General features: G+C 41.5%; 2 protein-coding genes across 5 annotated transcripts in view; one reads left to right on the forward strand and one right to left on the reverse strand.

Moving 5' to 3' along the window:
* LOC135111487 (uncharacterized) overlaps positions 1 to 23,247 on the reverse strand; it is a 64,893-nt gene extending 41,646 nt beyond the window's left edge. The window contains exon 1 of one of the 2 annotated variants that reach the window (XM_064024810.1): positions 23,109 to 23,247. The gene's annotated coding sequence lies outside the window, so the exon portion shown is untranslated. Of the gene's footprint in view, positions 1 to 7,942; positions 8,486 to 23,108 lie in introns of those variants that run through there. The other variant, XM_064024813.1, reaches the window with a different exon arrangement.
* LOC135111486 (cysteine sulfinic acid decarboxylase-like) overlaps positions 6,312 to 27,084 on the forward strand; it is a 26,192-nt gene continuing 5,419 nt past the window's right edge. The window contains exons 1-6 of one of the 3 annotated variants that reach the window (XM_064024806.1): positions 6,312 to 6,367; positions 21,517 to 21,823; positions 23,169 to 23,353; positions 24,981 to 25,087; positions 26,118 to 26,233; positions 26,522 to 26,773. In XM_064024806.1, the coding sequence (XP_063880876.1) occupies positions 6,327 to 6,367; positions 21,517 to 21,823; positions 23,169 to 23,353; positions 24,981 to 25,087; positions 26,118 to 26,233; positions 26,522 to 26,773 (1,008 nt within the window). In that variant the 5' untranslated portion in view covers positions 6,312 to 6,326. Of the gene's footprint in view, positions 6,368 to 6,504; positions 6,664 to 13,108; positions 13,150 to 21,516; positions 21,824 to 23,168; positions 23,354 to 24,980; positions 25,088 to 26,117; positions 26,234 to 26,521; positions 26,774 to 27,084 lie in introns of those variants that run through there. The other 2 variants (XM_064024807.1, XM_064024805.1) reach the window with 2 other exon arrangements.

Raw genomic sequence — 27,084 nt, forward strand, 5'->3', positions numbered from 1 at the left:
GGGGGTGAGAAAAACTGGCGGAGACGTCTCAGAGCGCCTAACTTCACAGAAGCTGTTTTAGCTAGAGATGATATGTGAAGTTTCCAGTTCAGATTATAAGTAAAGGACAGACCGAGGATGTTCAGTGTAGAAGAGCAGGACAGTTGAGTGTCATTGAAGAAGAGGGGATAGTTGTCTGGAAGGTTGTGTCAAGTTGATAGATGGAGGAATTGAGTTTTTGAGGCATTGAACAATATCAGGTTTGCTCTGCCCCAATCAGAAATTTTAGAAAGATCAGAAGTCAAGCGTTCTGTGGCGTTCTATATTACTGCTTTATTTTCATACTATTGTCTTATGAGTTACTATTTTCTTTCAGGACTACTTATGTTTGAGTTGAATAAAGCTTGGGAAGGAGCAACCAAGTTTCTCACTGTCACAACATAGAGCATTAGTAATATTATAACCGTTATACCAAACAATACCATACTGATGACCATAATAAGAACTACAGTGTAAGAAAGACAACCAAGATCACACTTACAATCTTGCCACAACTGTTGTGCTCGTACGCGTAGCACTTTTTTTTTTTTTTTTTCGAGTCGAACTTTTTTTTCGCGTATCATTTTTTTTTTTTTTTTCATCTCACAAAGGACTCTGTATACTACAGAGTCCTTGAGCTCACACATCATTACTCCACTACAGAATACAAACGTTCGGACTATAGTTTCGACTTCGGATTATAATTAAACAACAACCATGCTATGTTTACGTTAATCTTATATCAAATAGGTGTTAGTTAAATGTCTGTTACCTTACCAACATTTTTTGCATCATCATTTTATTACAGACCATTCATGAGTATGTTTTTTTTTTCAACATTATTATTATTATTATTATTATTATTATTATTATTTTTCTTTTTTTACCTGTGGGTATGCTATCAATTTGTCTAGTTATTCAAAGAGAGCACACCGCCTTGAAATGTTGAGACACCCGGGGGATACAGGCCAAAAAAGGGAGGTGGGGGGAGGGCCACGTGCACCCTACCGCCACCCCCAAAAGTTCTGCCACTGCTTGTTAAGCCGTAGTATGAAATTTAAGTGTGGCCAGGCGACAGATTGAAAGGCTGGGCTGGGCGGGTAACCATTGCAGAGAAACACCATGTCCACACACTCCACATTACACTAAGTTATGCAATTGAGTCTGAACGTAGTCACTGTCACTGTCTCGAAGGAAAAGTCTTTTCACGCCAAACGAGTCGAGTCGAGTCGAGTCAAGTCGAGTCACAGAGTCTTGACTCGACATGACTCAACAGTCAAGGAAACATGATTTTTTAAGTAATTTTGCAGGAACACCAGGGAGTCGAGTCGAGTTGAGTCATGTCGAGTCGCGTCGAGTCGAATCATGAGGCAGCCAGATTCATTTTTTTGGTGTGGAGGCGCATGCACACCAAACGAGTCGAGTTGAGTCATCAGAGTCATTTGACTGAGTCAGATTGACACATTTCCATTCACACTGGGAAATTGAATGGGCTGATTTGCTGCTAGCTTCGCTTCTTTCCACTCCCTGTTCGGGCACTCAGCAGGCATGGTGCCATGCAGCCTATTATTTTATTTGTCGTTTATTATATCCATATCCATTGTGTATTGTTTATCGGTAAATCACATGTAAAGCCCAAAAACTTGTGGAACTGGTGACTGAATTATTCACAATTTTACCAATGGACATTCAGGTCCAAACATCCACCATGGATACCCTGGGTACCCGCCCGGCCCGGCCGTAGTCTGTCGCCAGGTCACACTTGAATTTCCTATTACAGTTAAACAACGCTTCCAAATGCATATGTGCATAGACCATTTTCCATTTAGAATAATCTGCACTTTCACTTCTGGTAATATGCACAGAAATTCGTGTTACACCTTTTATTTGCAGGAAGAAATTTGCACTTTCAAAACTTTTAAAAGTTATAGAAATAAAAATTAGACATACATATGTCACAGCCGGATGAACTAGCAAATGAAAGTCGGAGCAAGACACATGCACACTGCTTTACCACCTAGGGGCAAACTTTGGATATTCTCTCCAAAGATTATCCGTAAGTGTGGCAGAGTTGAGAAACCAAGAGACAAGAGCAGGCAGGTCCTGCTGGCCCTGTGGCCTAAATTTAGTAATGAGTGAACACTCTATGACATGGTGATGCAATGTGTGGCCCCTTGTTGCAGGACATACAGTACAGCACATACCCAGGGGCATTACTAACCTCCCACAAATACTTACAATCCAGCCTGAGCCGTATTGCCACCACGTCGTGAGACATGTGTTTACCATGAGTGTAATCACTGCTCTGGGAGACACTCGCACAGTGGAGACTGCTGGGACTGTCATTGTGGTAGCCATTTCGCCAACTGAGCACTTATAATACTATTTACATAGTACTTAACTTTATTCTTAAACAAGTGATGGTGTACTCTAAGCCAGGGTCCACTGTGTCGTCCTAAGGGACACGCTGGGCAGGGCTGTCTGCCTTGTCATTAACCTGGATGCCCACATGAGAAGGTACCCAGGTGAAGTGGACTGTCGCTCCAGTGTCCTCCAGAGTGTGGGTGAGATCAACACACTTATTTACTACATTACACTCAGTGGGAGAGGCAGACTGGCGTGCATGCAAGGCAGCCTCACTATCAACAAAGAAATATGCATCTTTATGAAGAGGAGCAACAATATGTAAAGCCTCAAGAATGGCGTACTGCTCTGCCCTAGTGCAGCAGCAGCAGCAGCAGCAGCAGCAGCAGTAGCAGCTGTAATCCTCTATTTGAAGTAACAACTCAAAACCAGGAATTTCGATTTGTTTTTCCCCAGACTTCAAAACACAGCAACACTTTGCCCGAACATTTGAGCAAAACAAGGATTCCACTGTGCACAAAAAACACTCAGTATGAAGGCTTGGCAGGAGCGAGGCGACGAAGTTGTATTTACCGTTATCAAGCGTGGCTGGGAGGGATGAGGAAGAAAAATAAGACATTCCTGCACTAGTCCCGGTGATAAGATATCGTCACTTTTACTGTACCTGAGTGTCTGGTGACTTTAGCGGCCATGCATCTCTATCTCCCTCTCGTCTTCTAGCCTCACCAGATCCTCCACTATCCATCCCCATCCAAGCTGTTCCAGTGTCCATCTAAACACCTGATCCTGTCTTTCTCATGCTCTTCCATCCACTCTTCCCAGCAAACATTCTCTTTCTAACCTCCTCCTATCTCCATCTCCCTCTTTCGTGTGCTAAGTTTGACCAGATCCTTCACTGTCCATTCCACTCCGAGCTCTTCCAGTACAACACCCAAATACTTGATCCTATCTTTCTCATATTATAGTTAATGTATCTAACTATTGTTTGTGGAAGGTAATACGAATGTAATTTATGTTCCTTAGACAGACACTGCATCACTACGAACTCTATCACATCTCTTAAGAGCTCCAGCACACTGGATCTGGCTGTACAGCTCACGCAAGATCCAAAACTGCACATCTTTACAAAGCCAATGTATATCAATCAATCAATCAATCTTCTTCCATCTACTCTTTCTAGCAAACGTTCTCTTTCCAAACCGCATTTTTTTTTCTTTAAGACATGACCAACGAATTTTAATTGCCTCCCCCTTATATTCTTCAGCAAAGATCTTTTAGTGCCTGCTCTTCTTAATACTTCCTATTCGTTACTCTCGGTGTCCCTAGACACACTGTACAGCCAAGGTTACAAGTTAAGTAATCACCTAGCAGTTACTCTTCCTTCGGCTGCTCCAGTCAGGTGTCCCCACAGCGGATCAACTTGCTCTAACGCGCTCGGTCTTCAACGCCTTTCTCAGACCCGTATTCAGAAACTATGGTCTCTCACCACGACTATTTTAAAGGTCAGAGAGATGATTAGCTGTGTTCCCAAGGGTGTTTCTCTTTTACATAATGTGAAATCTTGTTCATGTCACCAGAATCGTATAAACACACTTAAGAACCCGTCCGTGCCTAGAGCCTTTTGAAAGTAGTGCAGATGAGACGCAGAAATGTTTTAGAATACGGTCTATGCATGTCCTCTTTCATTTCATCCATAATCCTTCTTTTAGGTCTTCTTCTCTTTCTCCTGCTTGGCAGATCCGTCTCGTTACTCATCGAACACGATTATATGCTATTCTTTCATGACGAATTGATGACAGCATGAAGTTTGAAAGCTGCCTGTAGTACTGAGTTAAGACTCAGGAAAGATGGTGGACAAAGAAGAAGTGAATGCGCTGTTACTCGATCACTGGGCATGCAAACACATGTTATTGTTTCATGACTAATAGATGACAGTATGAAGTTTGGAAGCTACTTGTTATACTGAGTGAGTTAAGACTGGTAAATGATGCAAGACAAAGGAGCCGTGAGTGTTTCTTATTACTCGACTAGTGAACATAACAATTATACGATATTCTTTATGAGTAATGGATGATGCTATAAAGTTTGGAGGCTGCCTGTAGTACTGAGCGAGTTAAGACGGAGGATTGATGCAAAAAGCAAAAGACGTGAGTGACTGTGTTATTATCACTCAGCATAACCATAAAGCAGATGCATGAGACATAAATCATATATACATCAATAACTTAAGGTTCGTATTAAGAAACGCTTTGCTCTCTCACCATGGCTATTTTCAAAGGCCACAGAGATGATTAACCGGGTTCTCAAGACTGTTTCTCCTTTCAGTAATGTAGAAATTTTGTTATCCGTCACTAGAAACAAAAAAAAAAAAAAATAAATAAATAAATAAAAGCACGTGTCACTTCACCTAGAGCCTTTTGAGAGTAATGGGGGTGCAGCCAGAAATGTTTCAGAATATAGTCATAAACACGAGAGCAGCTCATGATATAAATGAATTGCCTTCCTGTTATGTGGGTTACGCTCATTTCAATAAACCAAGACATAATCTCACCATTCGACAACCTTCCGACTTTTTGAGCATTTCGTATCTTAGAATTTTTCTTAAGTGATTCTATACTCCTAGTGGTGGGTGGTGGTGGTGGTGGTGGCGGTGGTGTTCAGACGCAGTATTAATATTAGTAGAAGTAGTATAAGTATTAGTATTAGTAGTAGTAGTAGTAGAGAAGCAGCAGTGTTCAGGCGAAGTATTATAATAATAATAATAATAATAATAATAATAATTATTATTATTATTATTATTATTAGTAGTAGTAGTAGTAGTAGTAGCAACAACAGTAGCAGCAGCAGCAGCAGCAGCAGCAGCAGCAGCTTGTAGTATCGCAATTACAAAGGAACAGCAAGAATAACACACACACACACACACACACACACACACACACACACACACACACACACACACACACAATGGTTTCTACAGCTGAGGGTGACGAGTCGACATGGCTGGGAAGAGTCCTTTGATATGCGGAATAATCGTGTCCCTCCTACATAAAGAAAAAAAAAAAAAAGTAAATACTGATGATGAGGATTCCGTCACAGTACCAACAAAATACAACAGTATTATCATTATTATTATTATTATTATTATTATTATTATTATTATCAGTAGTAGTAGTAGTAGTAGTAGTAGTAGTAGTAGTAGCAAAAGCAGCAACAGAAGTAATAGTTATAGCAATAATAACACGAACTGAGCAAAAAAAAAAAAAATGTAGTGGTTCTTATATGTTATCACACACACACACACACACACACACACACACACACACACACACACACACACTGGCCCAGTAACAGACACTTGGCATTTGGAAAAGTTACATAAAGCAGAGATAAGGTGGCACTGGCGGCGGCAGCAGAAGAGTCAGTGGCATTTGGAAATTCCCATCACGTGACGAGCACATGGCCGGCGGGCCCGCCACACACAGGCCGCAGTGCAACACAACCAGCGACACAGGAAACCACCAACCCACAATAACAATACGAGATGTGTATGTGGAGCGCGCGTCACCCGTGTAGCCATTAATATCGCCACACACACACACACACACACACACACACACACACACACACACACACACACACACACACACACACACACACACACAAAAAAAAAAAAAAAAAAAAAAAAACCCTCACTGGCACCCGTATCCAACATGGTGGCTGATTTGGAATTTGAGCGGCCCTTGAGTCTCCTATCTGTAAATTGAGTGGCGAAATTTAACTCGTGTATTTAATTATTTTCCCTTTTATTTAGCTCTGTACCAACTTATGTATGTGTGTGTGTGTGTGTGTGTGTGTGTGTGCATGTGTATGTGCGCGTAGCGTTTATTCCTGTCAGTCTCGGTGCGCGTGTGAAGTGGGAAGTGACAAGCGGAAATCTGGCCTTAATGCGCATTGCGAGGGAGAAACACAGACAAGAGGGCAACGCGTACGTGCACTAAACTTTCCCTGACTAATAACTACATAACAAAACCCTGTACCTGCATCCCATTCCTTCATTGTCACCTGCACACATACACCCCCTGCACTGTTACCCTCAGCAGCACCTCAGCCCAGGGAAGTATCGGTTTCATTAACTCTTTGAACAACATGTTGAATAATCTAGCATTTAACATCCCGGGAAGCGAGGGTCAAGCCGAACGAGGGTCGCCTATAAAGAGTTGTCCTGGCGGCGCCTTCCCTCACACTTCCAGGCCCTGCAAGACTGTGCCCACGCCTCACAAAGTACGTTAGCTCTTACTCTCTTGCACGATACTTCACGCCTCTTTCGCACTAAAGGCCCGCACTTTTAACAATTCGTGCTCTTATAAAAGACCGTTTTCAGAGGCCACACAGATGATTAATCCGATTCTCAGTGCTTTCTCAATTATTGCTACAGATTTACCCTTTTGCATGACTCTTTACGCTACTCTTTTGCTGTCGCACTAAAGCCCCTTATTCTTAAACACGGCTTCTCATAATTACTCTCAAAGCCCACAGAGATGAAAAGTCGGGTCCTCACGGTGTTTTCTCTAGTAGTGTTGCAGACACATACTCTTCCGCGATACATCACGCCTCTATTCCTTGTCCTGCACTTGGTCGTATTCTTGATCACTTCGGGATCTCAAAAGTACTATTTCAGAGGCCATGCAGACAGCTGATTAGTCGGGTGCTCACGCTGGTTTCTTTATTAGCGCTGCAGATTCTTTTGGCTAAACTATCACTAGAATCACTCCATTAACTTCTGCAGCATGGTAAAAAAAAAAAAAAAAAAAAAAAAAAAAAAAAAAAAAAAACTGTTAAGAAAGCGCCGGAACGTTGAAGTACAATATTAACTACCGGCTGAGTGAAACTAAGTTTGTTACTAAATAAAAAATAAAAAAGAGATTATGTCTTTACTTCATTTGTTTGATCTTGTATTAATGTCTGGGCAAGATGTTAATTCAGCACTTGCTTCGCGTAAATAACAAACATTATATAGTTCAGCTATTAGTTAATTATTTTTAATCATTTACTCTAAGCTTAATTACCGCAAGGCCAGCAAACGATAATTAACTAACTTTTCAGCTATTCACTGATTTATTATTTCCACTATTTACTGCCATTATCACGCCAGAGATGGGATGATAATGAGCCTTTCAGTTGTTCATTAACCCTTTTACTACCAATTGCCACATCCTTCTTTAACCATTAGCCACTCTGAATCGTTCCTTCTTCTTCTACAGCCACTTCCAAACATTATACAGGCTGGAAACTGTAAAATCTATCTTTTTTTTAATGTCCTCCTTTGTTGTATTTGTTTATAAAGACTTCACACATTGCTTTTAGTGCTTTTAATTGTTGCTCATCGCAGTGAAGGAGTTTATCTATTATTTGCACGATTTATTTTCAGAGTAGATTCACTTTTCACGGACTGATTAACCCATTATTGCAAGTTATTCTGGGCTCAATTCCAGCACTTGCGTCACCATAAGCCATAAACCTTCATTCACTTAGATAAAAGGAAAATAAATTCATAACTCACCTATTGATTAATCCATTATCTCTGGCAGCTACTCAGCTTCACTCCGGCACTTGAATCAACGCGGACTGTAGATATTCACTAAGAAAAAAAATATTTGGTAAATTCATAAAAAAAAAAAATGTTCATTGCAAAAAAAATTGAGCCATGCAACACTCGCCAATCAGGGCAAGTGTTACCAAGGGGTGTGCTTCCCTGTTTTATATTTTTTGTATTTTCTGCAGGACTGACTAAAGTTCATATCAACCTTTCAAATCTGGGTGGCTTCTTGAAACATATCACATCAGTCTATTCCAACTTGAAATCGTACGAAGCTAGATACTTCCAGACCGAGAATATTACTAGACAAAACATACACACAGCTCGTTGATATGAAGACAGCACCCGTCAAACTTAGTAAAAGCATGTTTTCTCAGTTTAAATCAGGGTGGAGAGAGAGAGATATGGCATGACCTTAGTGATAATATTACAAAAAAAAAAAATGGTAAAACTTATCATTTTGCTCAGAACAGTTTGACGTCTATGTGTATGTGTGTGTGTATGTGGTTAATATGCTCACTTCAACTGTCGGTTTCTATTTGTATGCGTCTCTCTCTCTCTCTCTCTCTCTCTCTCTCTCTCTCTCTCTCTCTCTCTCTCTCTCTCTCAGACAATAAGAATAATTACTTTGCTACTAAAACAGTTCCAGAAATAATAATAAAAAAAAGAGTTACGACAAAGATTACCAGAAAAGTGTTAAACATACCAGAATATAAATAAAAACAAAAACACGTAAAAAAAGCACCGTTAACTTTTTTTTTCCAAGCTTGACTCAGATTACTGATGGTGACGTGACGGTGATTACTGATAATGCGCGATATCAAAGAACTGGTTACGTGAGGCTGAGATTACCCGGCTAAGCTGCACACCTCACACACCACTCTGCTTAGTATTTCCAAAGCCTGTTCTCTTGATCACCACTGAGACTGAGGACCATATTCTGAAACACTTTTGCCCGCACCCTCACTACTGTCAAATGGCTTTAGTTGAAGTAACACGAGTTTTTAGGGATGTTTTTATTGAGAGGTGTTCTATTGAGAGATCAACAAGATTTCTACATTATTAACGGGATAAACGCTGATGAGAACCCAGTTAGTCATCTCTGTGGCCTTTGAAAACAGTTGTGGTGAGAGCGCAGATATTCTGAATACGGACCACAGAGAACATATGTGGCAATAATGAACATAAGTGGCAACATTGAAGCCATTACTCGCATCTCACGCCATCCTCTCGAGCAAGGCAAAAAAAGTCCCTCACTGCCAGGCTCTCAAGGCTAATGATATGGGTAGGTCAGTGGCACATTTTCGCTGGGGATGTGTGACGCTGACACTTGTTGGTTGTGTGACTAAGCGATGCTACAGCTTGCAGACCATGCAGGAGATAAATGAGCTACAATCTTTATTATTACTCTTTTGTAACTTCCGTGGCTTAAATTATTCCACTTCAGAGCGCGCGCGCACGCACGCACGCACGCACGCACGCACGCACGCACGCACGCACTAAATAAATAAAGAAAGAAAGCTAGAATGAATAAACTCCCACTGAAAGGCCAAACCAATCGATACAAAGAATGGTAACAGGCAAACAACAAGAGCAGGAGAAGAAAACAAAACAAAACAAAACAATGAAAAAATAATCCACAAACAACAACGGCAGAATAAAAAAAAGCAAAAAAAAAAAAGACAAAATAATAAACAAAGTAATATATCACAGACCTTCAATAAAGGACACACACACACACACACACACACACACACACACACAATTTGATAAGGAATACAATAAAGAAAGAAGGACACACGATAACCAGACAGACCACGTATATAACCACACTTCCTAGAGAGGATTGCAACACCCACCAGGCAAGGCTCGCTAGACACACTGTAGGCTCACGGTTCCCTGTGTCTGCTGCTGGGTCACTTCAAGAAGATTCCATTACCGCCACGACATACACAGCACATCGACATGTCGCGTGGAGGTGAATGTAGCAGTCAGAGAGAGAGAGAGAGAGAGAGAGAGAGAGAGAGAGAGAGAGAGAGAGAGAGAGAGAGAGAGAGAGAGAGAGAGAGAGAGAGAGAGAGGATCCCAAACTTCAAGGTTCCCATGGTAAAATGTCCCTCCTCTTCCTCTTCCTCCAATTTGACCTCCACCTCCACTTCCACCACCAACACCACCTCCTCCTATTAATACTACTCCGACTAAATATTATATTTCTACCAAGATTTCTTCTGTCACTGATTATTACTACTACTACTACATCCACTAGTGCTGTTGCTACTACTAGTACTTCTACCATCACTACTACTGTTTTTTATGTAAGAGGGGCACTAAAGTCTTGTGCCACCACCAGTACTAAAAATAGCCGCAGAGGAGCCGGATGACGTCACCACGATAGGCAATCCTAATAGGAAGGAATAGAAGCCAAGGCTGCCCACACCCCGCAGCCTGGCTATCCTTGCCGAGCTGGTTTGGCAGGCGGCGCTAGTCCCGCGCCAACCACGCCAGTATCCCACGCCTCGCCCGCCGCCATTCACGCCAGAATCATTATAGGCTCAGGATACTTATACACTTAAAACTGGTAGGATATGCATGCAAATATGTACACAAGTAGTGAAAACTGTATAATGATCCAAAGCCTGATGATCATTAAGTGATAATAATAATAATAATAATAATAATAATAATGATAAATAATAATTTATTTACAACAGCAACAACAATAGCACCATCATCACGACCACCACCACTACCACCACCTCCAAAACCACCACCACCACCACCACCACCACTACCAATAACAACAACACTAACAACAATGACGCGTCAAGAAAGGGCTGACGTGATGGTGTTCTTATCAGCCCCACACGCCTGATAACGACTCCGGCCTCTTAACACGGTGACCTTCGGGCGGGGACACTGATATGACCTTGGCACTGGCGAGGGGATGGGGGGCAGGGCGGGGCGGGCCGGAGTGAGACAAGCTTGAAACTTTATCTGGGGTCTTGGTGGCAGATTACACCACCTCACCATTACAAGGACCATATTCTGAAACACTTCTGGCCGCAACTCTACTACATTTAAAAAGAGCCTGTGCTTAAAGTGGGACGGATTTTTAAGAGTGTTTTTATGGTTTTAGTGACAGATTAACAAGATTTGTAGATTATTAACAAGAGAAACGGTCTTAAAGTTCGTATACTCATCCCTGTGGCTTTTGAAAACAGTCGTGGTAAGAGAGCAAAGCGTTTCAGGAATACTGGCCTTGGCAAGTGTTGCTGACGGCGCACGCGCGCGCGCGTGTGTGTGTGTGTGTGTGTGTGTGATTCACCTACGGTCACCCAGCCAGCCGTTATCCTACGGAAAGCTCAGAGCTCATAGTGACCGATCTTTGGGTAGGTCTGAGACCACTCACACACCACACACCGGGACAGCGATGCCACACTCCTTCGGGTTACATCCCATACCTACTTGCTGCTAGGTGAACTGGGGCCACACATTAAGAGGCTCGCCCATTTGCCTCGCCGCGCCCGGGATTCGAACCCGGGCCTTCTTGGTTATGAGCCAAGTGTGCTTACCACCTACACTAAGCGGTGTGTGTGTGTGTGTCCTTGTCTAGCTCATAAAAACACAGCTTCTTGCCTTAATCTCGGGTTTACAATGGTGTCTTGACGCACATTTGTTCACTTAATCATACCAAAGCACAGAACCATCAAACCTTTACTTGCTTTCTTCCATTACTCCACAGACGGACAAGTTAGCGAGGCGGCCTCACGCATTATTGTGGTCGAATAGTTTGTCACTGTCGTCTCCTTATTTCATATCCCGCACTTTGAAATTTTGTTCTCTCATCAGGACTTATTCATTTATTTATTTGCTTACCTAATTTGATTTATATCTTCACTTATATTCATTTATATATTTATTTATTTTCACCAACTGGGTGCAGAAAATTTGCCAAACTTGTTAACATACATTAGAACCAAAAACCACTTCCAACTCGAGCCTGTTTAGGAGTAACAGAGCTGTACACACCGCTGCCTTCATGACAGAACCGTGCACGTAATGGAACAAAATTAATTGCGATCAGAGAAGTTAATAGATCTTCAAAAAAAGATCTTAAAAAAAAAAAAAAAAAAAAAAAAAAAAGAGGAAAGGGAGTTCCATGTTTCATTCACATCTAACTGACTGTCTTCAGTCTCTCTCATCGCCGCACTGTTGCATCTCTTGCTATCTTCTACCGCCATTTTCACACTAACTACTCTTCTGATCTTGATAACTGTCTCTCCTCCTCTCGCGGACTTGCTGTACAAGACTCCCTACTTTTTTTCTGTTCATCTCTCTAATGCACGAGTTAACCGGTATCCTCATTCTTTTTTTTTTTTTTTTCCTAGTAAACTCTGGAGCTCCCAGCCTGCTTCTGTATTTCCTCCTTCCTATGGCTTGAACTTTTTCAAGAGGGAGGGTTCAAGAAACTTGTCCTCTAATTTTCGATGATCCCTTTGACATCTCTTCTGGGACTGGCACCTCATTGGACCGTCTTTTCGCTCTTTTGTTGGCCTCGGCCAGTGTTCCTTTCACATAAAAAAAAAATAAATAAAAAAAAAATAAATAAATTTAGTCAAAATAATATGTGCGCGGCGCGCATTCCTCAAAATTTCATCACTTTTACCGATCACTAATTTTCTCTGATTTATTCAGCGGGAATATTTAATGGGGTTCATGGCGGTGATAATATTTCTTGCCGCACGATTAAAGAAATTATAGAGAGATAGTAATTCCTTCTAATTTTATCAAGGTCAAAAATACTTCCCATCAAACTTTATAATTTAGTTTCATGGCGCCAAGTACTTCGCAAATGAAGGATATCAAAATAAAGGAGGGTTTAATGTTGGTTATAAAGTGCCCGATCCCCCTAAGTGCCGTGTGTGTGTGTGTGTGTGTGTGTGTGTGTGTGTGTGTGTGTGTGTGTGTGTGTGTGTGTGTGTGTGTGTGTGTGTGTGTGTGTGTGTGTGTGTATGCATGCGTGCGTCCTCAGCCTCCTTGCCAATCACGTCTCAGCACCAAATTAACAAAGACGGTGGTGACGCTCAGGGCTGCCCGGCTACAGAGTGCAGTGCGCGGGTTCTCAGCCTGAGGTGCGCGTATCCCATGTGGTGTGTGAGGAATTTTTGTGGGTATGTGACAGATTTTATAGACCGATAGATTTATGAGCAGTTTTTGTCATCACACACCGATAAAGTCGTGGGCATATTTGTTATTATGGACATATTTGTTACTATTTACTGATGAGTTCCTGGACTCGTGCTGTGTTCTGATTGCACTGTGCTGCATCCTGGGCAAGGGTACGTGACCAATACTGAAAGACTTCGAGTGGTACACAAGATTAAAAAGGTTGAGAACCTCTGATGTAGTGAGTGCAATCAGAACATATCATTAAGCCACGCCTCCTCGTCAGCGCCATGTATAAAGCAACATATTTTAGTAACGCAGTCGAGGAGGGGGTGTGGCCTAATGATACACCCTGACCACACCCACTACAGTCCCGCCCGGCGCTGCTGAGGAGTCTGTGGACCGTATTGTGAGTCACTCTGCTCTCTCACCACAACTATTTTTAAGGGCCACAGAGATGATGAGATGAGTTCTTTAGAGTGGTTAGGTTAATACTGTAGAAATAAAAAAAAAAAAAAAAAAATTATATATATATATATATATATATATATATATATATATATATATATATATATATATATATATATATATATATATAAAATATATAAAATATATATTTTATATATAAAATATATGTATAAAATATATATATTTTATATATAAAATACATATATAAAATATATATATATATATATATATATATATATTTTATATAAAAAAAAAAAAAAAATATATATATATATATATATATATATATATATATATATATATATATATATATATATATATATATATATATATATAGAATATATATATTAAAAAAAAAAAAAAAAAAAAAAAAAAAAATATATATATATATATATATATATATATATATATATATATATATATATATATATATATATATATATATATATATATATATATATATATATATATATATATATATATATATATATATATTTTTTTTTTTATGTAGGAAGGATACTGACCAAGGGCAACAAAAATCTAATAAAAAAAATGCCCACTGAAATGCCAGTCCCATAAAAGGGTCAAAGCAGTGGTCAAAAATTGGTGGATAAGTGTCTTGAAACCTCCCTCTTGAAGGAATTCAAGTCATAGGAAGGTGGAAATACAGAAGCAGGCAGGGAGTTCCAGAGTTTACCAGAGAAAGGGATGAATGATTGAGAATACTGGTTAACTCTTGCGTTAGAGAGGTGGACAGAATAGGGGTGAGAGAAAGAAGAAAGTCTTGCGCAGCGAGGCCGCGGAAGGAGGGGAGGCATGCAGTTAGCAAGATCAGAAGAGCAGTTGGCATGAAAATAGCGGTAGAAGACAGCTAGATATGCAACATTGCGGCGGTGAGAGAGGGGCTGAAGACAGTCAGTTAGGGGAGAGGAGTTGATGAGACGAAAAGTTTTTGATTCCACCCTGTCTAGAAGAGCAGTATGAGTGGAACCCCCCAAGACATGTGAAGCATACTCCATACATGGACGGATAAGGCCCTTGTACAGAGTTAGCAGCTGGGGGGGGGGGTGAGAAAAACTGGCGGAGACGTCTCTGAACACCTAACTTCATAGAAGCTGTTTTAGCTAGAGATGAGATGTGAAGTTTCCAGTTCAGATTATAAGTAAAGGACAGACAGAGGATGTTCAGTGTAGAAGAGGGGAACAGTTGAGTGTCATTGAAGAAGAGGGGATAGTTGTCTGGAAGGTTGTGTCGAGTTGATAGATGGAGGAACTGAGTTTTTGAGGCATTGAACAATACCAAGTTTGCTCTGCCCCAATCAGAAATTTTAGAAAGATCAGAAGTCAGGCGTTCTGTGGCTTCCCCGCGTGATATGTTTACCTCCTGAAGGGTTGGACGTCTATGAAAAGACGTGGAAAAGTGCAGGGTGGTATATATATATATATATATATATATATATATATATATATATATATATATATATATATATATATATATATATATATATATATATATATATATATATATATATATATATATATAAACCAGTGTCACTTCAACTAAAGCCTTTTGAAAGTATAAAGTGGAATGCTTCAGAATACAACCCTGTGTCATAGTCTTATGTCCTTCAGCGATCTTTTCTCTCATGCGGACAGTGTTCAAAGGCTAGACAGATGTCTGATCGGTTGTCAATTTTCTCAAGTGTTCTTCCTACTGTGATAGTGCAGAATCCTTGTTAAATTATCGACAGAATCATCAGAACACCCTTGAAAATCCTAACAGCTTTCACTAGAATCTTTGATAGTAGTCGAGATGAGGCGCGGAGACATTTCAGAACAATGACCCTAATGCTTCCACTGACATGAATCCCTTTGTTGCGTGGACATTGCTCTGAATTTATTTTGAGGAACAACGAACTCCCTCGGTGACCCTTGCTTTAAATTTACATTTAAGAATAACAGAACTCCCTTAGTGGCCCTTGCTTTGAATTTACCTTAAATACCAACGGAACTCCCTCTGGTAGGATTAAAGGAACCCTGAGCACGATAGGATAGGGATGATAGGTGGATATAGGTCTATACAGGGAGTGCCACGTGTAGCCCTGGGGCCGTATTAACAAAGATTCTCAGAGCTCGTCTAAGCCTTCTGCTTAGAATTGTGCTTATGTCTTAAGTGGTCTTAAAGTTGTGCTGAGCCGAACTCTTAAATCCCAGTATGAAATGGTGAAAGAGCAAAGCAGTAAAATCTTATATTTCTCAATTTTAAGTTGATAGTGTAATCTTTTTACATTTTTTGGATTAAATAACAAAAAATATAATCTATCATCGACTTTGTAAGGATATGAGATCATAAATTTGTTTATCAATAAGCAAATTAGATCTCGCGCAAGGCGAGTGTATTGTTTACGTGCTTGAGCCTGCGTTGTCCCACCACTCCCACTCAGCAGCGACTTCTTTCCTGTCCTTTTTCTTTATTATGGAGATGACCCCCAAGGCCGAAAAAGGCAAATAGATGAAACCCAGCTGGACCGATGGCGAGACTTTTCCACCTCGTCCAGTCAGTATATGAGGAAAGATGTAGCCTGACGGGCTTCACTCGTTCAGTGGCACAAAAAAGCTGCATGGGGCTCTGTTACTAAGAAGGTAAATGAGACACGCCAACAACAAGGCACATGAAGGTCCAAAGTCACCATTGCTGCAGAGATCCATTTCCCATTGGCTAAATAACACTAAATATTACTTTAATCACTAGCGTCAATGCATCATTTCTTCCTGTGGGGCTCTCCAAGGCATCTCCCGCCAAATATGTCATAAATAAAACTCCTGCAGTCTTATTCTATACATGTCCAACAGTCCAACAGTTCAGAATCAGTCAGGTCATCGAGAACATCCTTATGGGGCTGACAATTCTTGAGGTGGCGGGCTCAGGCTATACGGTCGGCCATCTTTATTTCGTTAATTTAGTCTTAGCGTAACTCTATTAAAGTTAAGCAGACTCCGGACCTGTCTTAAATTTAAGACCTAGACTAAGCAAAACTTGGGAAGTTAAGCACAACTCTAGGCATAAAAGTTGATCTGAGTCAAACTTCTATAGTTAAGAATCTTTGTTAATACGAACCCTGATAGCTTTTCGCAGCTTCCTGTATTTTCCTGTCCTCTTCTGTACAAGGAAAGCGAGCGAGGTCTGGATAAGAGACTTTAGACATTACTATCACACTCCATCATCGCCACTTTGTGCCACAGCGCCTTGGTAACACTGCCGCTGCACGTTAACAACCTTCACGACTTATTCACTCATTCACTCGCAGTATGCATGATGCAGACATATTTCCGCCTGGTCGGGTAACGTTCAGAACCTGCAAACATTCGGTAACTATAAACGTTTGGTATACATAAACGTTCAATACTCATACACGTTCGGTACACATAGACGTTCATTACCCATAAATATTCAATACTCATAAACGTTCAATAACTGAACGTCTGAAACCAGGCATAACTTTTTAAGACCTTCCACAAGTTTATCTGAATTAATTTCGTTCATTTATTTTGATGACCCAAATAGCTTTTCACACATTTATTTATTTATTTATTTTTTGTTATTCTTCTATTCCTCGCATCCTTCACTTTCTCCTCGCGTGCAAAAAAAAAGAAAAAAATAAATAAAATAAATAAATAAATAAATAAATAACATAGCATTTTCTTAACACTACATTGGCCGGGCCTAAGTACTTCCGGCATTAGAAAAAACGATTTAATTACTGATACCTGGAACAAATAAATAATAATAATAGTAATAAAAACAAAACAAACATCCAGTCAAACTCTCGCTACCACTCCTCGCTGTATATTTCACGCTTTGCCTCAAGCCACTTATAGATCAGAAGTCGATTCTTTTGTTGCTGGTGAAGTGTACAGTCAGTTGTGGCGGTGGTGAGGGAGCGAAAACACGTGAGAACACTTGAGACGCTTCCTACGTGCTCCAGTTTTGCGGTGTTGTGTGGAGGGGTGGATGGGTGTTTGTCCACTGGTGGGTAGGTGTGGACGAAGTGGTTGTGAAATGTGATTGTGGTGGTTTTCGTGTGGTGATGATGATGGTGGTGATCATAGTGGTACTGGTAATAGTGGTGATCATAGTAGTGATGATGGTTGTGGCAGCCTGATGGCGCTGCTTGGTGTAACAGGTGTAATGAACCCCCAATGCTGCACACGGTACAGTTTATTGAATCCGGTCAAGCCTGCAATCATATAAATTGAACACTTAGCACTATAAGCATAGTGACTGGTCTTGCCGTCACGTTTGCATCAATAGTTACGGCTACGTGTTACAAATGTCTTTACGCTGTATCGACAGCATACTTAATATGTTGCACACTTACGTACTGGGGGCTTTGTGGATGAGCGTGGGCGACGGATATAGAACGCAGGTCTGTGTGTGATGGTGGCGATCTCCCTACAGCCGTTAGGAATGTCGTGAGCACCGCAACACTCGACCACCATAAAGGTTTCATTATGGCCCTATCCTACAGGTCAGCATCTCTTAAGGTATGTCCACACTATCGAGCATGCCCGACGGGCAAACAATGATACCAGATCACAATGAGTAATGAGAATGAGGGTTGATGACGTCAGAAGCGGGAAAACCACAGGCAGGGATCTGGCAACAAACAGTACTACCAGATGTAGCTGAGCCCTGTACAATATCTACTCCTTCACCGGGAAAAGACTGGCGGGCAAAGTTGTAAACTGATGAGTGGTGTCAAATACTGGTTCATGGTTCAGTTTCACTCTGACCCTGGTAAGGAGTCGGGTGCGGCACTTGTCTCACCATGCCGAACACAGTCGAGAGGAAGAATATAGCCTTGTGTGGGATAATTCTTGGATTGTATATAAAAACAAGCAAGGTTTTTGACGGTACATATCAATTATCCATGCTGTATCTTCCCTGGACCACTGAACGTTTCCTCCTTCAGGTACACTTGTAGAAGGACCGCCAGACATGCTGATATGCACAGAACACTTTGAATGCGAGATAGATTCCTACTTAATTACGAGGACACATTTAGTGTTTCGCATCATACCACTCGAAACAGTTTCTGGGGTTTCCTGCAAACTCACAGACATTTGCCCGCTAGTTTGCCCCCAGTCTCCTCGCTTCTGACGTCACCTTCGTGCCTGCCACTCACCCTCCTTGCTATTGTATTGGAACGGGATCTGGTATCACTGTTTGCCCGTCGAGCATGCTCGATAGTGTGGACACACCTTTAGTGTAAACATCGTCATCTCCGCCCTCACGACTCACTCCTTCACCTTCTCTTCTATCTTCTCATCTTCACAACCTACACCGCAAGCGGTAACAATGGTGGTGACAGCTATGCGGTCAAACTGTACACCAATCAACTAACACTTGAAAATATACAGGAATCACACAAAAAATATACACTGCCGGACACTCGCAATATATATCTAACTGCGATAGGTGGGTGCGTCTCCCGTAATTACACCCAAGGGAAAGCTAGCAATTTGTACCTTGATCACACCCATAGCAAGTGTTCCGGCGTGCGGGAGGAACTAGGGAGGGAAGCTGAATAGTGGAGAAGCAAAACACTATCAACATACTGTACTATTATGTTACTCCTGCGTATAAGGAGAGGAGCAGAGTAGACATGCTGGTGGTAAGTGTGAGGATAAACACACAAACACACACACACACACACACACACAGGGTTGATCAAGCTAATGCGAACCACAAGGATAAGACAAACATACACAGACACAGTTGATTATGGTAATAAAAACTACAGGGGATATACAGAAGCGACACATGTAGCTGATTATGCTGAAGATAAATAGAATACATATGAGAGAGACAGAGGTAATCATACAAATGCAGATCATAAGGAATTAGAAGTCTCCTGGCCTCTGCCTCTCATCTGTGTGGCGAACATTCTCCTTATCCCTGACGTGTTGGCATTCTGAAGCCACTGAGTTCACTTCGCTGACTTACCAAACTGTATAGAAGCTGAGATGCCCACCATAACACTGAAGATTCCCTGCCACACACCTGCCTCTTGTTTTACCCTATCCGTCCTTCATCACCATTACATCACGTGTACAGAGCCGTCACCTCCCCGAAGTAACAGACTCGTGGCTCCTCAGTGTAATTCCCTCAGCGACGTCTCAAAATAATTACGTCGGAAAAAAAAAAATTCCATTTGCTCGAGTCCAGACTGTTAGGCACTGTTGGGTTTTACTATTACTATTAAAACGACGACGAACGGAGGTGATGAGAAGTAGCATGGAATGTGTTTGGTCGGCTGTGGCAACCAACACAAATCAACTATGCAGAGCAGAGCGCGTGCGGAGGCAGCCACAATAATTGACTGAGTCCGCAATTACTGAGAGCATAATAATTTGAAGTGTTGGCTAAGCATCCAAGTACGCAGTTCCCTCACACGATAAAGTGACGGAATGGTTGTGTAGCGAGTAAACTCACCCCAGATACCAGAACGTCGAGAACAAGCTAGAATGTTTGTACATATATCTCTACAAGCTGCAGTTATAAAGAAACAAAGCCCTGAGGACTATTCCTCCCGTCATCCCCACTGTCCCAAACATACATCTAACAAGACAGCCAAGGGCAGAGGAACGGACAGCGGGATTAATCACTGACTGTCTTGGCTTTTAATTTCGATAAAATAATGTGGAGTAAGTTTGGAGCAGTGGTTCCTGAACTGAAGTTCCTGAAAAGAATATGGGGAGGAGGGGATTTTGAAGTCATCTGTCTAATAATAATTTTAAAAATGTATATAATGAAGTTTTTCGGAGAACAAGTACAGCATGTGTCTGTGCTTACACCTGAGCAAAGCGGCAACATCTGTCTCATTGAAATAAACTCTTGAACCATATCTATCAGTTTCTCATTTTAATTCTATGAGGATTCGAAATATCAGTTATGTGCCACGACTTCATAATCTATATTTAGTTTATGAAACCGTGCATATCATAGTCAGTAAATTAATAAATTTGTTATGTTCATTTAAGTTTTATGAGCATTTCGTAATACCATATGCCATGTTTTCAAATTCTATATTTGTTTTTTCTATCATTTTTGCTCCTTTTGAAGCAAATGTTTGTCAGAATGGCTCGTGCCTGTATTATTTATTTGCTTGATTTGTTTTAATCTAAGCAAAGACCTTGGTTTTCATAAGCAGTGCTAAGACAGATTATGAAAATGTACAAGTTTACATTATCATAATCAAGTAGTGGTGGCGGGGTGGGGGGCGGGGAGACGGCAGGGTCTGTTGGAAGCAAATACGAGTTTGGGAACTCAGGTTTAGAATATGTAAGTCATGAAGACATCACTGACACTGGGTGATAAAGTGGCTCAAATCCTATTTTTTTATATTTTTTTTATTTTGTTGTCTAAAAAATCAAATAGAGTCGCTCTTTGTTTACAAACGAAAGCCAGACTGCTGTGAACACTTTACAGGGTTTATTTCAGCTCTATATTTCGCTAATCTTTTAACTAAGTCTTCAGCCATGTTGTTGTGGACAGCAGAGGACAGGTATGTTTATCAACACACTTTTTTCTTTAAACACTGGGTTCTGAGCATGCGCAGTTCGCAGGCGGACATCTGTGTACACAAGGCCAGCTGGGAACACAACATCCTGTCATCAACATGGCTGAAGACTTGGATAAAAGATTAGTCAAATATAGGGATGAAATAGACTCTATAAAATGTTCATAGCAATCAAGCTTTAGTTTGTAAACAAAGAGTGAACAGCTACGAACACGACACCAGGACCGAGTGGCGCTCATCTTAATGATAGCCACGTGTGTAGTGACACTTAACACTTGTTGCCTCCTGCTATCTCCCTTCACTGTGATCTCTCTTCCACCAGACTTCACTCCACCATGGCAACGAATGGATATCACGAGATTGCTGCCAGTTTCCACCAGGCAGACACCTCCATCCACCATCTGAAGGCGAGGGTGAAGGAGCTGAACGGCCACGCTGCACCACAAAACTCTATCGCTAATGGGCAAGTTAACGGCCACTCCAACGGCTACTCCAACGGCACGGGGGAGGATGGTGGCGCGGGGTGGTTGCTGCGACGTGTGTTGGACCTGGTGCTGAAGACGAAGCTGGTGACTGGACTCGATGCTTCGGAAAAAGTGGTTCACTTCAAACATCCCCACGAATTGAAGGTGTGTGTGTGTGTGTGTGTGTGACCTCAGCCGCACCATGTGGTCTTAATTACATTTTCTTTTCATCCACCTCAAATTACGCATCAATAGCGAGATCCCTCACTCATCACTCAACAGCGAGGTGAGAGGCCGCGCAGTGCAGGGGAAGGGTTCACGTGCTGGCCAGACTACTAGCCAATATCCAGGAGACTATGCACAAAATTTCCCAGTGTAGAAAGTACTGTCTTTCGTCCTCAATAAGCTCGTTTTTCCAATTCTGCACTACACCTCAATTTTTTTTTTTTTTATTGGATTCCATACCAGTGGTTCAGTGGTTCAGTGATTCAGTATTCGTAACATGTCAGAAATCATCAATCATTAAATAGGTGAATAAATAAATAAATAATTGAATACCTAAATGAACAGCTACTCGTAATATAAACAGACACAATATGAGACAATATCTCGGTGATGAGTATTACAGTCATCACCACTGTTAGTTTTGGACAATATATAAGGGGCAAAGACCAATGTGCGACAGGTTTCAGCAATCCAAAAGACGAACACAATAAAAAAAAAATTAAGAAAAATGCTTAAGATATGAGTGAAATGGAACAATGAACTAAACTAAATACTGACCGAAATGTTGAGTGAGTGTGTATGTAGAGATTTTCGGTTATCTCAATGTCACAAAGTCCTCCGTCAGTACAGTTAGACAAAATATAGAGCAGAGTATTATAGTAACGAAACATCATTGGCATTGTAAACATCATTAGCATTGTAACGTTCAATTTGTTTCCCCAAAATTGCATCTTACATTGCTGTCTTGCACTTTTACAGATAATGCGATCTGTACTTTCTCCTAGGCAAGTGAAATTAACAACCATCGCCAAATAAATTTGTTACATAAGAAATTCTCTCTTCTAACAAAGCAAACTTGCTCCAAATACCCCCGTAATTTCAGTTTTGGTGTTTTTTGTTTCTCTAGAATTTCTCACGTAACATCTATATGTGAATTCAGCTTGACTCAGAACAATCGCTGTATCTAGAATAGTGCAAGACAGCAGTACACGATGGCTTTATGACCCGTAATCAGAAACGCTTTGCTCTTTCACCACGACTATTTTAAAAGGCTACAGAGATGATTAGTAGCCTTCTCAAGAGTGTTTCTTCTGTTAATAAAATAGAAATCTTGTCAATCAGTCATTAGAAACAAAAACATCCTCAAAGCCCGTGTGACTTCAACTGGAGCCTTTTGAAAGTAGTGGAGGTGTGGCACAGAAGCGTTTAAGAATATGGCCCTTACCTAACCGACCGAAGGTGACCTGAGGAACATCTAGAAGAAATACTTGACATTCCCCGGCAGGATGAGCTGGACCTGGAGGTCGGGGAGGAGGGCTGCTCAATGGAGGAGGCGGGGCGAATCCTGGAAACCGCGGTGCATTACAGTGTCAAGACGCAACACCCGCACTTCTACAATCAGCTGTACGGAGGCATCGACGAGGTGGCGCTGACGGGGGCTTGGCTTACCGAGGCTCTCAACACTAACTCGTGAGTTGCACCCAAAGAAGCTGGGTGTTGGTTGTGAGAATGGCTGAGTGTAGGCTGTAGGGCGGGAAAGGGAGGGAGTAGGGGTGTGAGCTCTATTAGTGAGAGGATGGGAGGGTGTAGGGGTGTGTGGTGTGAGGTCTGTTATTGAGAGGATGGGAGGGTGTAGGGGTGGTTTGCTAGCATGGTGGGGATGGGTGTAGTTTTAGTTAGTGAAGTGTAGATAGAGGGAGGAATGAGACGTGTTGCTCTTACAACGGCAGTTTCTCAAAGGCCACAGATATGACTAGTTAATGTTTCCTGGTTGTTTCTCCCTTGGATGATGCAGAATCCGTGTAAAACCGTCAGTATGACCAGAAAAAAAATATCACTGAAAAACAACGCAACTTTCACTACAGCCTATTCTAGAACTGATCGAAATACGGCAACGAAATCTTTGATAACACACCAGCCTCCTCGGCCGCACCACTGAGCAAAGACTACACGAACAATTAAGCGGGACGGCCAGACTGGTGCGTGGCGTGTTCCTCCCGAGTCGAAGTTCAAATCAGTTACTCGAACGCTGCTCGGCGCTTCGAAAACCTGAGCCTCGTGACTCAAGGCATGAATAAGTGCTTTGTTCAGGGCTTACGTGGGGCTCAAACTTAGTTGCCACAGTACTGGTGAGGAGTTCAAATAAGTAATGCTTCGGATATCTTGGATCGTAACCCACATTAATGTTTATGCAACATTTATAGAATAAAAAAAAAAAAAAAAAAATATATATATATATATATATATATATATATATATATATATATATATATATATATATATATATATATATATATATATATATATATATATATATATATATATATATATATATATATATATATATATATATAAGTAACGTATGGAGTTGCCACAGTACTGGTGAGGAGTTCAAATAAGTAATGCTTCGGATATCTTGGATCGTAACCCACATTAATGTTTATGCAACATTTATAGAATAAAAAAAAAAAAAAAAAAAATATATATATATATATATATATATATATATATATATATATATATATATATATATATATATATATACATACATATATATATATATATATATATATATATATATATATATATATATATATATATATATATATATATATATATATATATATATATATATATATATATATATATTATATATAAGTAACGTATGGAGAGTGCCCGTGTTGAGCCTTACTACTACTACTACTACTACTACTACTACTACTACTACTTTACTTCTACCTCCACAACTACCGCCACCACCATTACTACAACCATCAGTACTACCACTACTCCTTCTACCACCAACACCACTACTAAAAATACATCAACTACTACTAATATACCATTACCACCATTACAATAATGCATTATTGCTACTACTACAACTACCACCACCAGCACCAGCTACCAAACACCACCATAACTTACCACCAGCATCTGCAGGCTTCTTTTTTCCGCCATTTCCCTCTAGTCACGGATTGGCGCCATGTACGACTCTCCTCCAGTTGTTTCTGTCCCTTGCATCTTCCTCTGTGACTCCCATCCTTTGCAGCTCTACCAGTTCTCAACCCATGCTCCCTCTTCTGCCCCCCGCCAGGTACACATTCGAGGTGGCCCCCGTGTTCATGCTGGTGGAGCACAGGGTAATTGAACACCTGGTGGGACTCCTCGGCTGGTCTGAAGGAGACGGTATCTTCGCTCCTGGTGAGGGGAAAGAGTGGTGTGTGTGTGTGTGAGCGAGTGAGAGAGAGAGAGAGTGACTTGAATGACGACTGTTTGGTTGACTGATTGATTGATTGACTTACTGACTGGTTGATGACTGACTGATTAACTATTTGCTTGACTAATTAGTTGATCGACTGAGTGAGTGAGTGAGGAAGTGAGTGAGTGACTGAGCGAACGTATGAATGAGTGAGTGATTGGCTGATTGATGGATTGTTTGGTTGATTGGCTGACTGACAGAGGTGAGAGGAAAGGAGATAAAAGAAGGGGAGAGGGAAAAGAGAGAATGAAAAGAAAAGTAAAAAAAAAGGGTAAATATGCTCTGAAAAGAAAGAAAAAGAAAAAAAGAAAAACAAAGATCATGCTATTGAAACATTTACTTTTATCCCTTTCTGTTCTTTCTTTCACCTCCCACTCATGTCTCTTATTCTTCTTTCGTCTCATCTTTTTGTCCCTTTTCCTCTTCTTCTTCCTTTTCTTTCCATACTCTTTTTCTTCTTCTCTCTTGTCTCTCCTTCCTTTTCTTCTTCCTCCTCCTCCTTCCTCCTCATTTTCTTCCTCTTTCTCTTCTTCTTTATGTAACTTATTTCGCTTTACAACACTTCTTAGGTCGTCCACTCCTTGCTTGTGTTGTTTCTCGCACTGCTTCTTTTTCACTATCACACTCCTTCCTCGGTCCTTTTTTTTTTATCCCCAAATCTGAGTTGAGAATCTTCTAATACATCTTATCATTTTCCTCACTCACCTTCATCTCCATATAATCCTCGTACTGCGCTGATCCCTCCGTCCTTTTCTTCTGTCCTCATCAGCCTTTCCTCTTCACTATTACCACTATACTGCTACTACAACCTGGCTTCTCTAATCCTCTTACTTCTATCACCACCACCTCCTTTCACCTTCTGCGTCACGGCGTAAGAATCAGAGAGGGAGTGTCTGAGGGGCGGTGTGGGGTGAGGGGAGGAGTCTCAGGCTGTGCTGGTGGTGGTACCTGACAGAGGGTTGGTATCTACAGGAGGAAGCATCAGCAACATGTACGGGATGGTTCTGGCTCGCTACCGCCGCCACCCGAACATCAAGAAGACGGGAATATTCGACCAGAAGCCCCTCGTGGTGTTTACTTCCGACCAGGTAAGAGGGAGAGGGAGAGAGGGTGGGGGAATAGGTAAAGACAAGACGGAATAGGAGGTGAAGACGAAAGAATAAAGATAAGGAAAAATGAAGGAATAAAGGAAAAAAAGAGAAGTAGAAAATTGAGAAAATGAGTAAGAGAGAGAGAGAGAGAGAGAGAGAGAGAGAGAGAGAGAGAGAGAGAGAGAGAGAGAGAGAGAGAGAGAGAGAGAGAGAGAGAGACAAAATCTAACCCATGTCCTCCACTGTACCCCCGCTATACCCACACCTCCCCTCCTCCTCCCCCAGGGGCACTACTCCATCAGCAAGAGCGCCTCGTGGCTCGGCCTGGGCATGGACAACGCGGTGGCAGTGGCTACGGACGCCCAGGGAAGAATGCTGCCGGCGGCGCTGAAGGAGGCGGTGGCGAAGGCGCGGGAGGAGGGGAAGGAGCCTTTTATGGTGAACGCCACGGCCGGCACCACTGTCCTCGGCGCCTTCGATCCCCTGGAGGAGCTGGCGGCCGTGTGCGAGGGGGAGGGACTGTGGTTGCACGTTGATGTGAGTGGTGGTGGTGGTGGTGGTGGTGACGTGTGTGACTGCTGCCTTTCAGTATACTTTCCAAATATAGAGAGGTGTAGATTAAGATAGGATACACTCTCTTATTCCCAGGTTAAAAATGGGTTCTGCAACTGGTCTGAGGGAGTGGTTGTGAAAATGATGACTTTATTTGACGTTTCTTATAATAGAGAGGCGTAGATTAAGGTGTCTGCAAGTGGTCCAAGGGAATGTTAGCGCTGGTGACATGTTTTCCTTATGAAGTTGTTGCCTCTTGGTTTACGTTCCTCAGAGAAGCGTAGGGAACGGATCTG

The sequence above is a fragment of the Scylla paramamosain genome, chromosome 22, assembly GCF_035594125.1.
Source record: "Scylla paramamosain isolate STU-SP2022 chromosome 22, ASM3559412v1, whole genome shotgun sequence".
NCBI classification, from domain to species: Eukaryota; Metazoa; Arthropoda; class Malacostraca; order Decapoda; family Portunidae; genus Scylla; species Scylla paramamosain.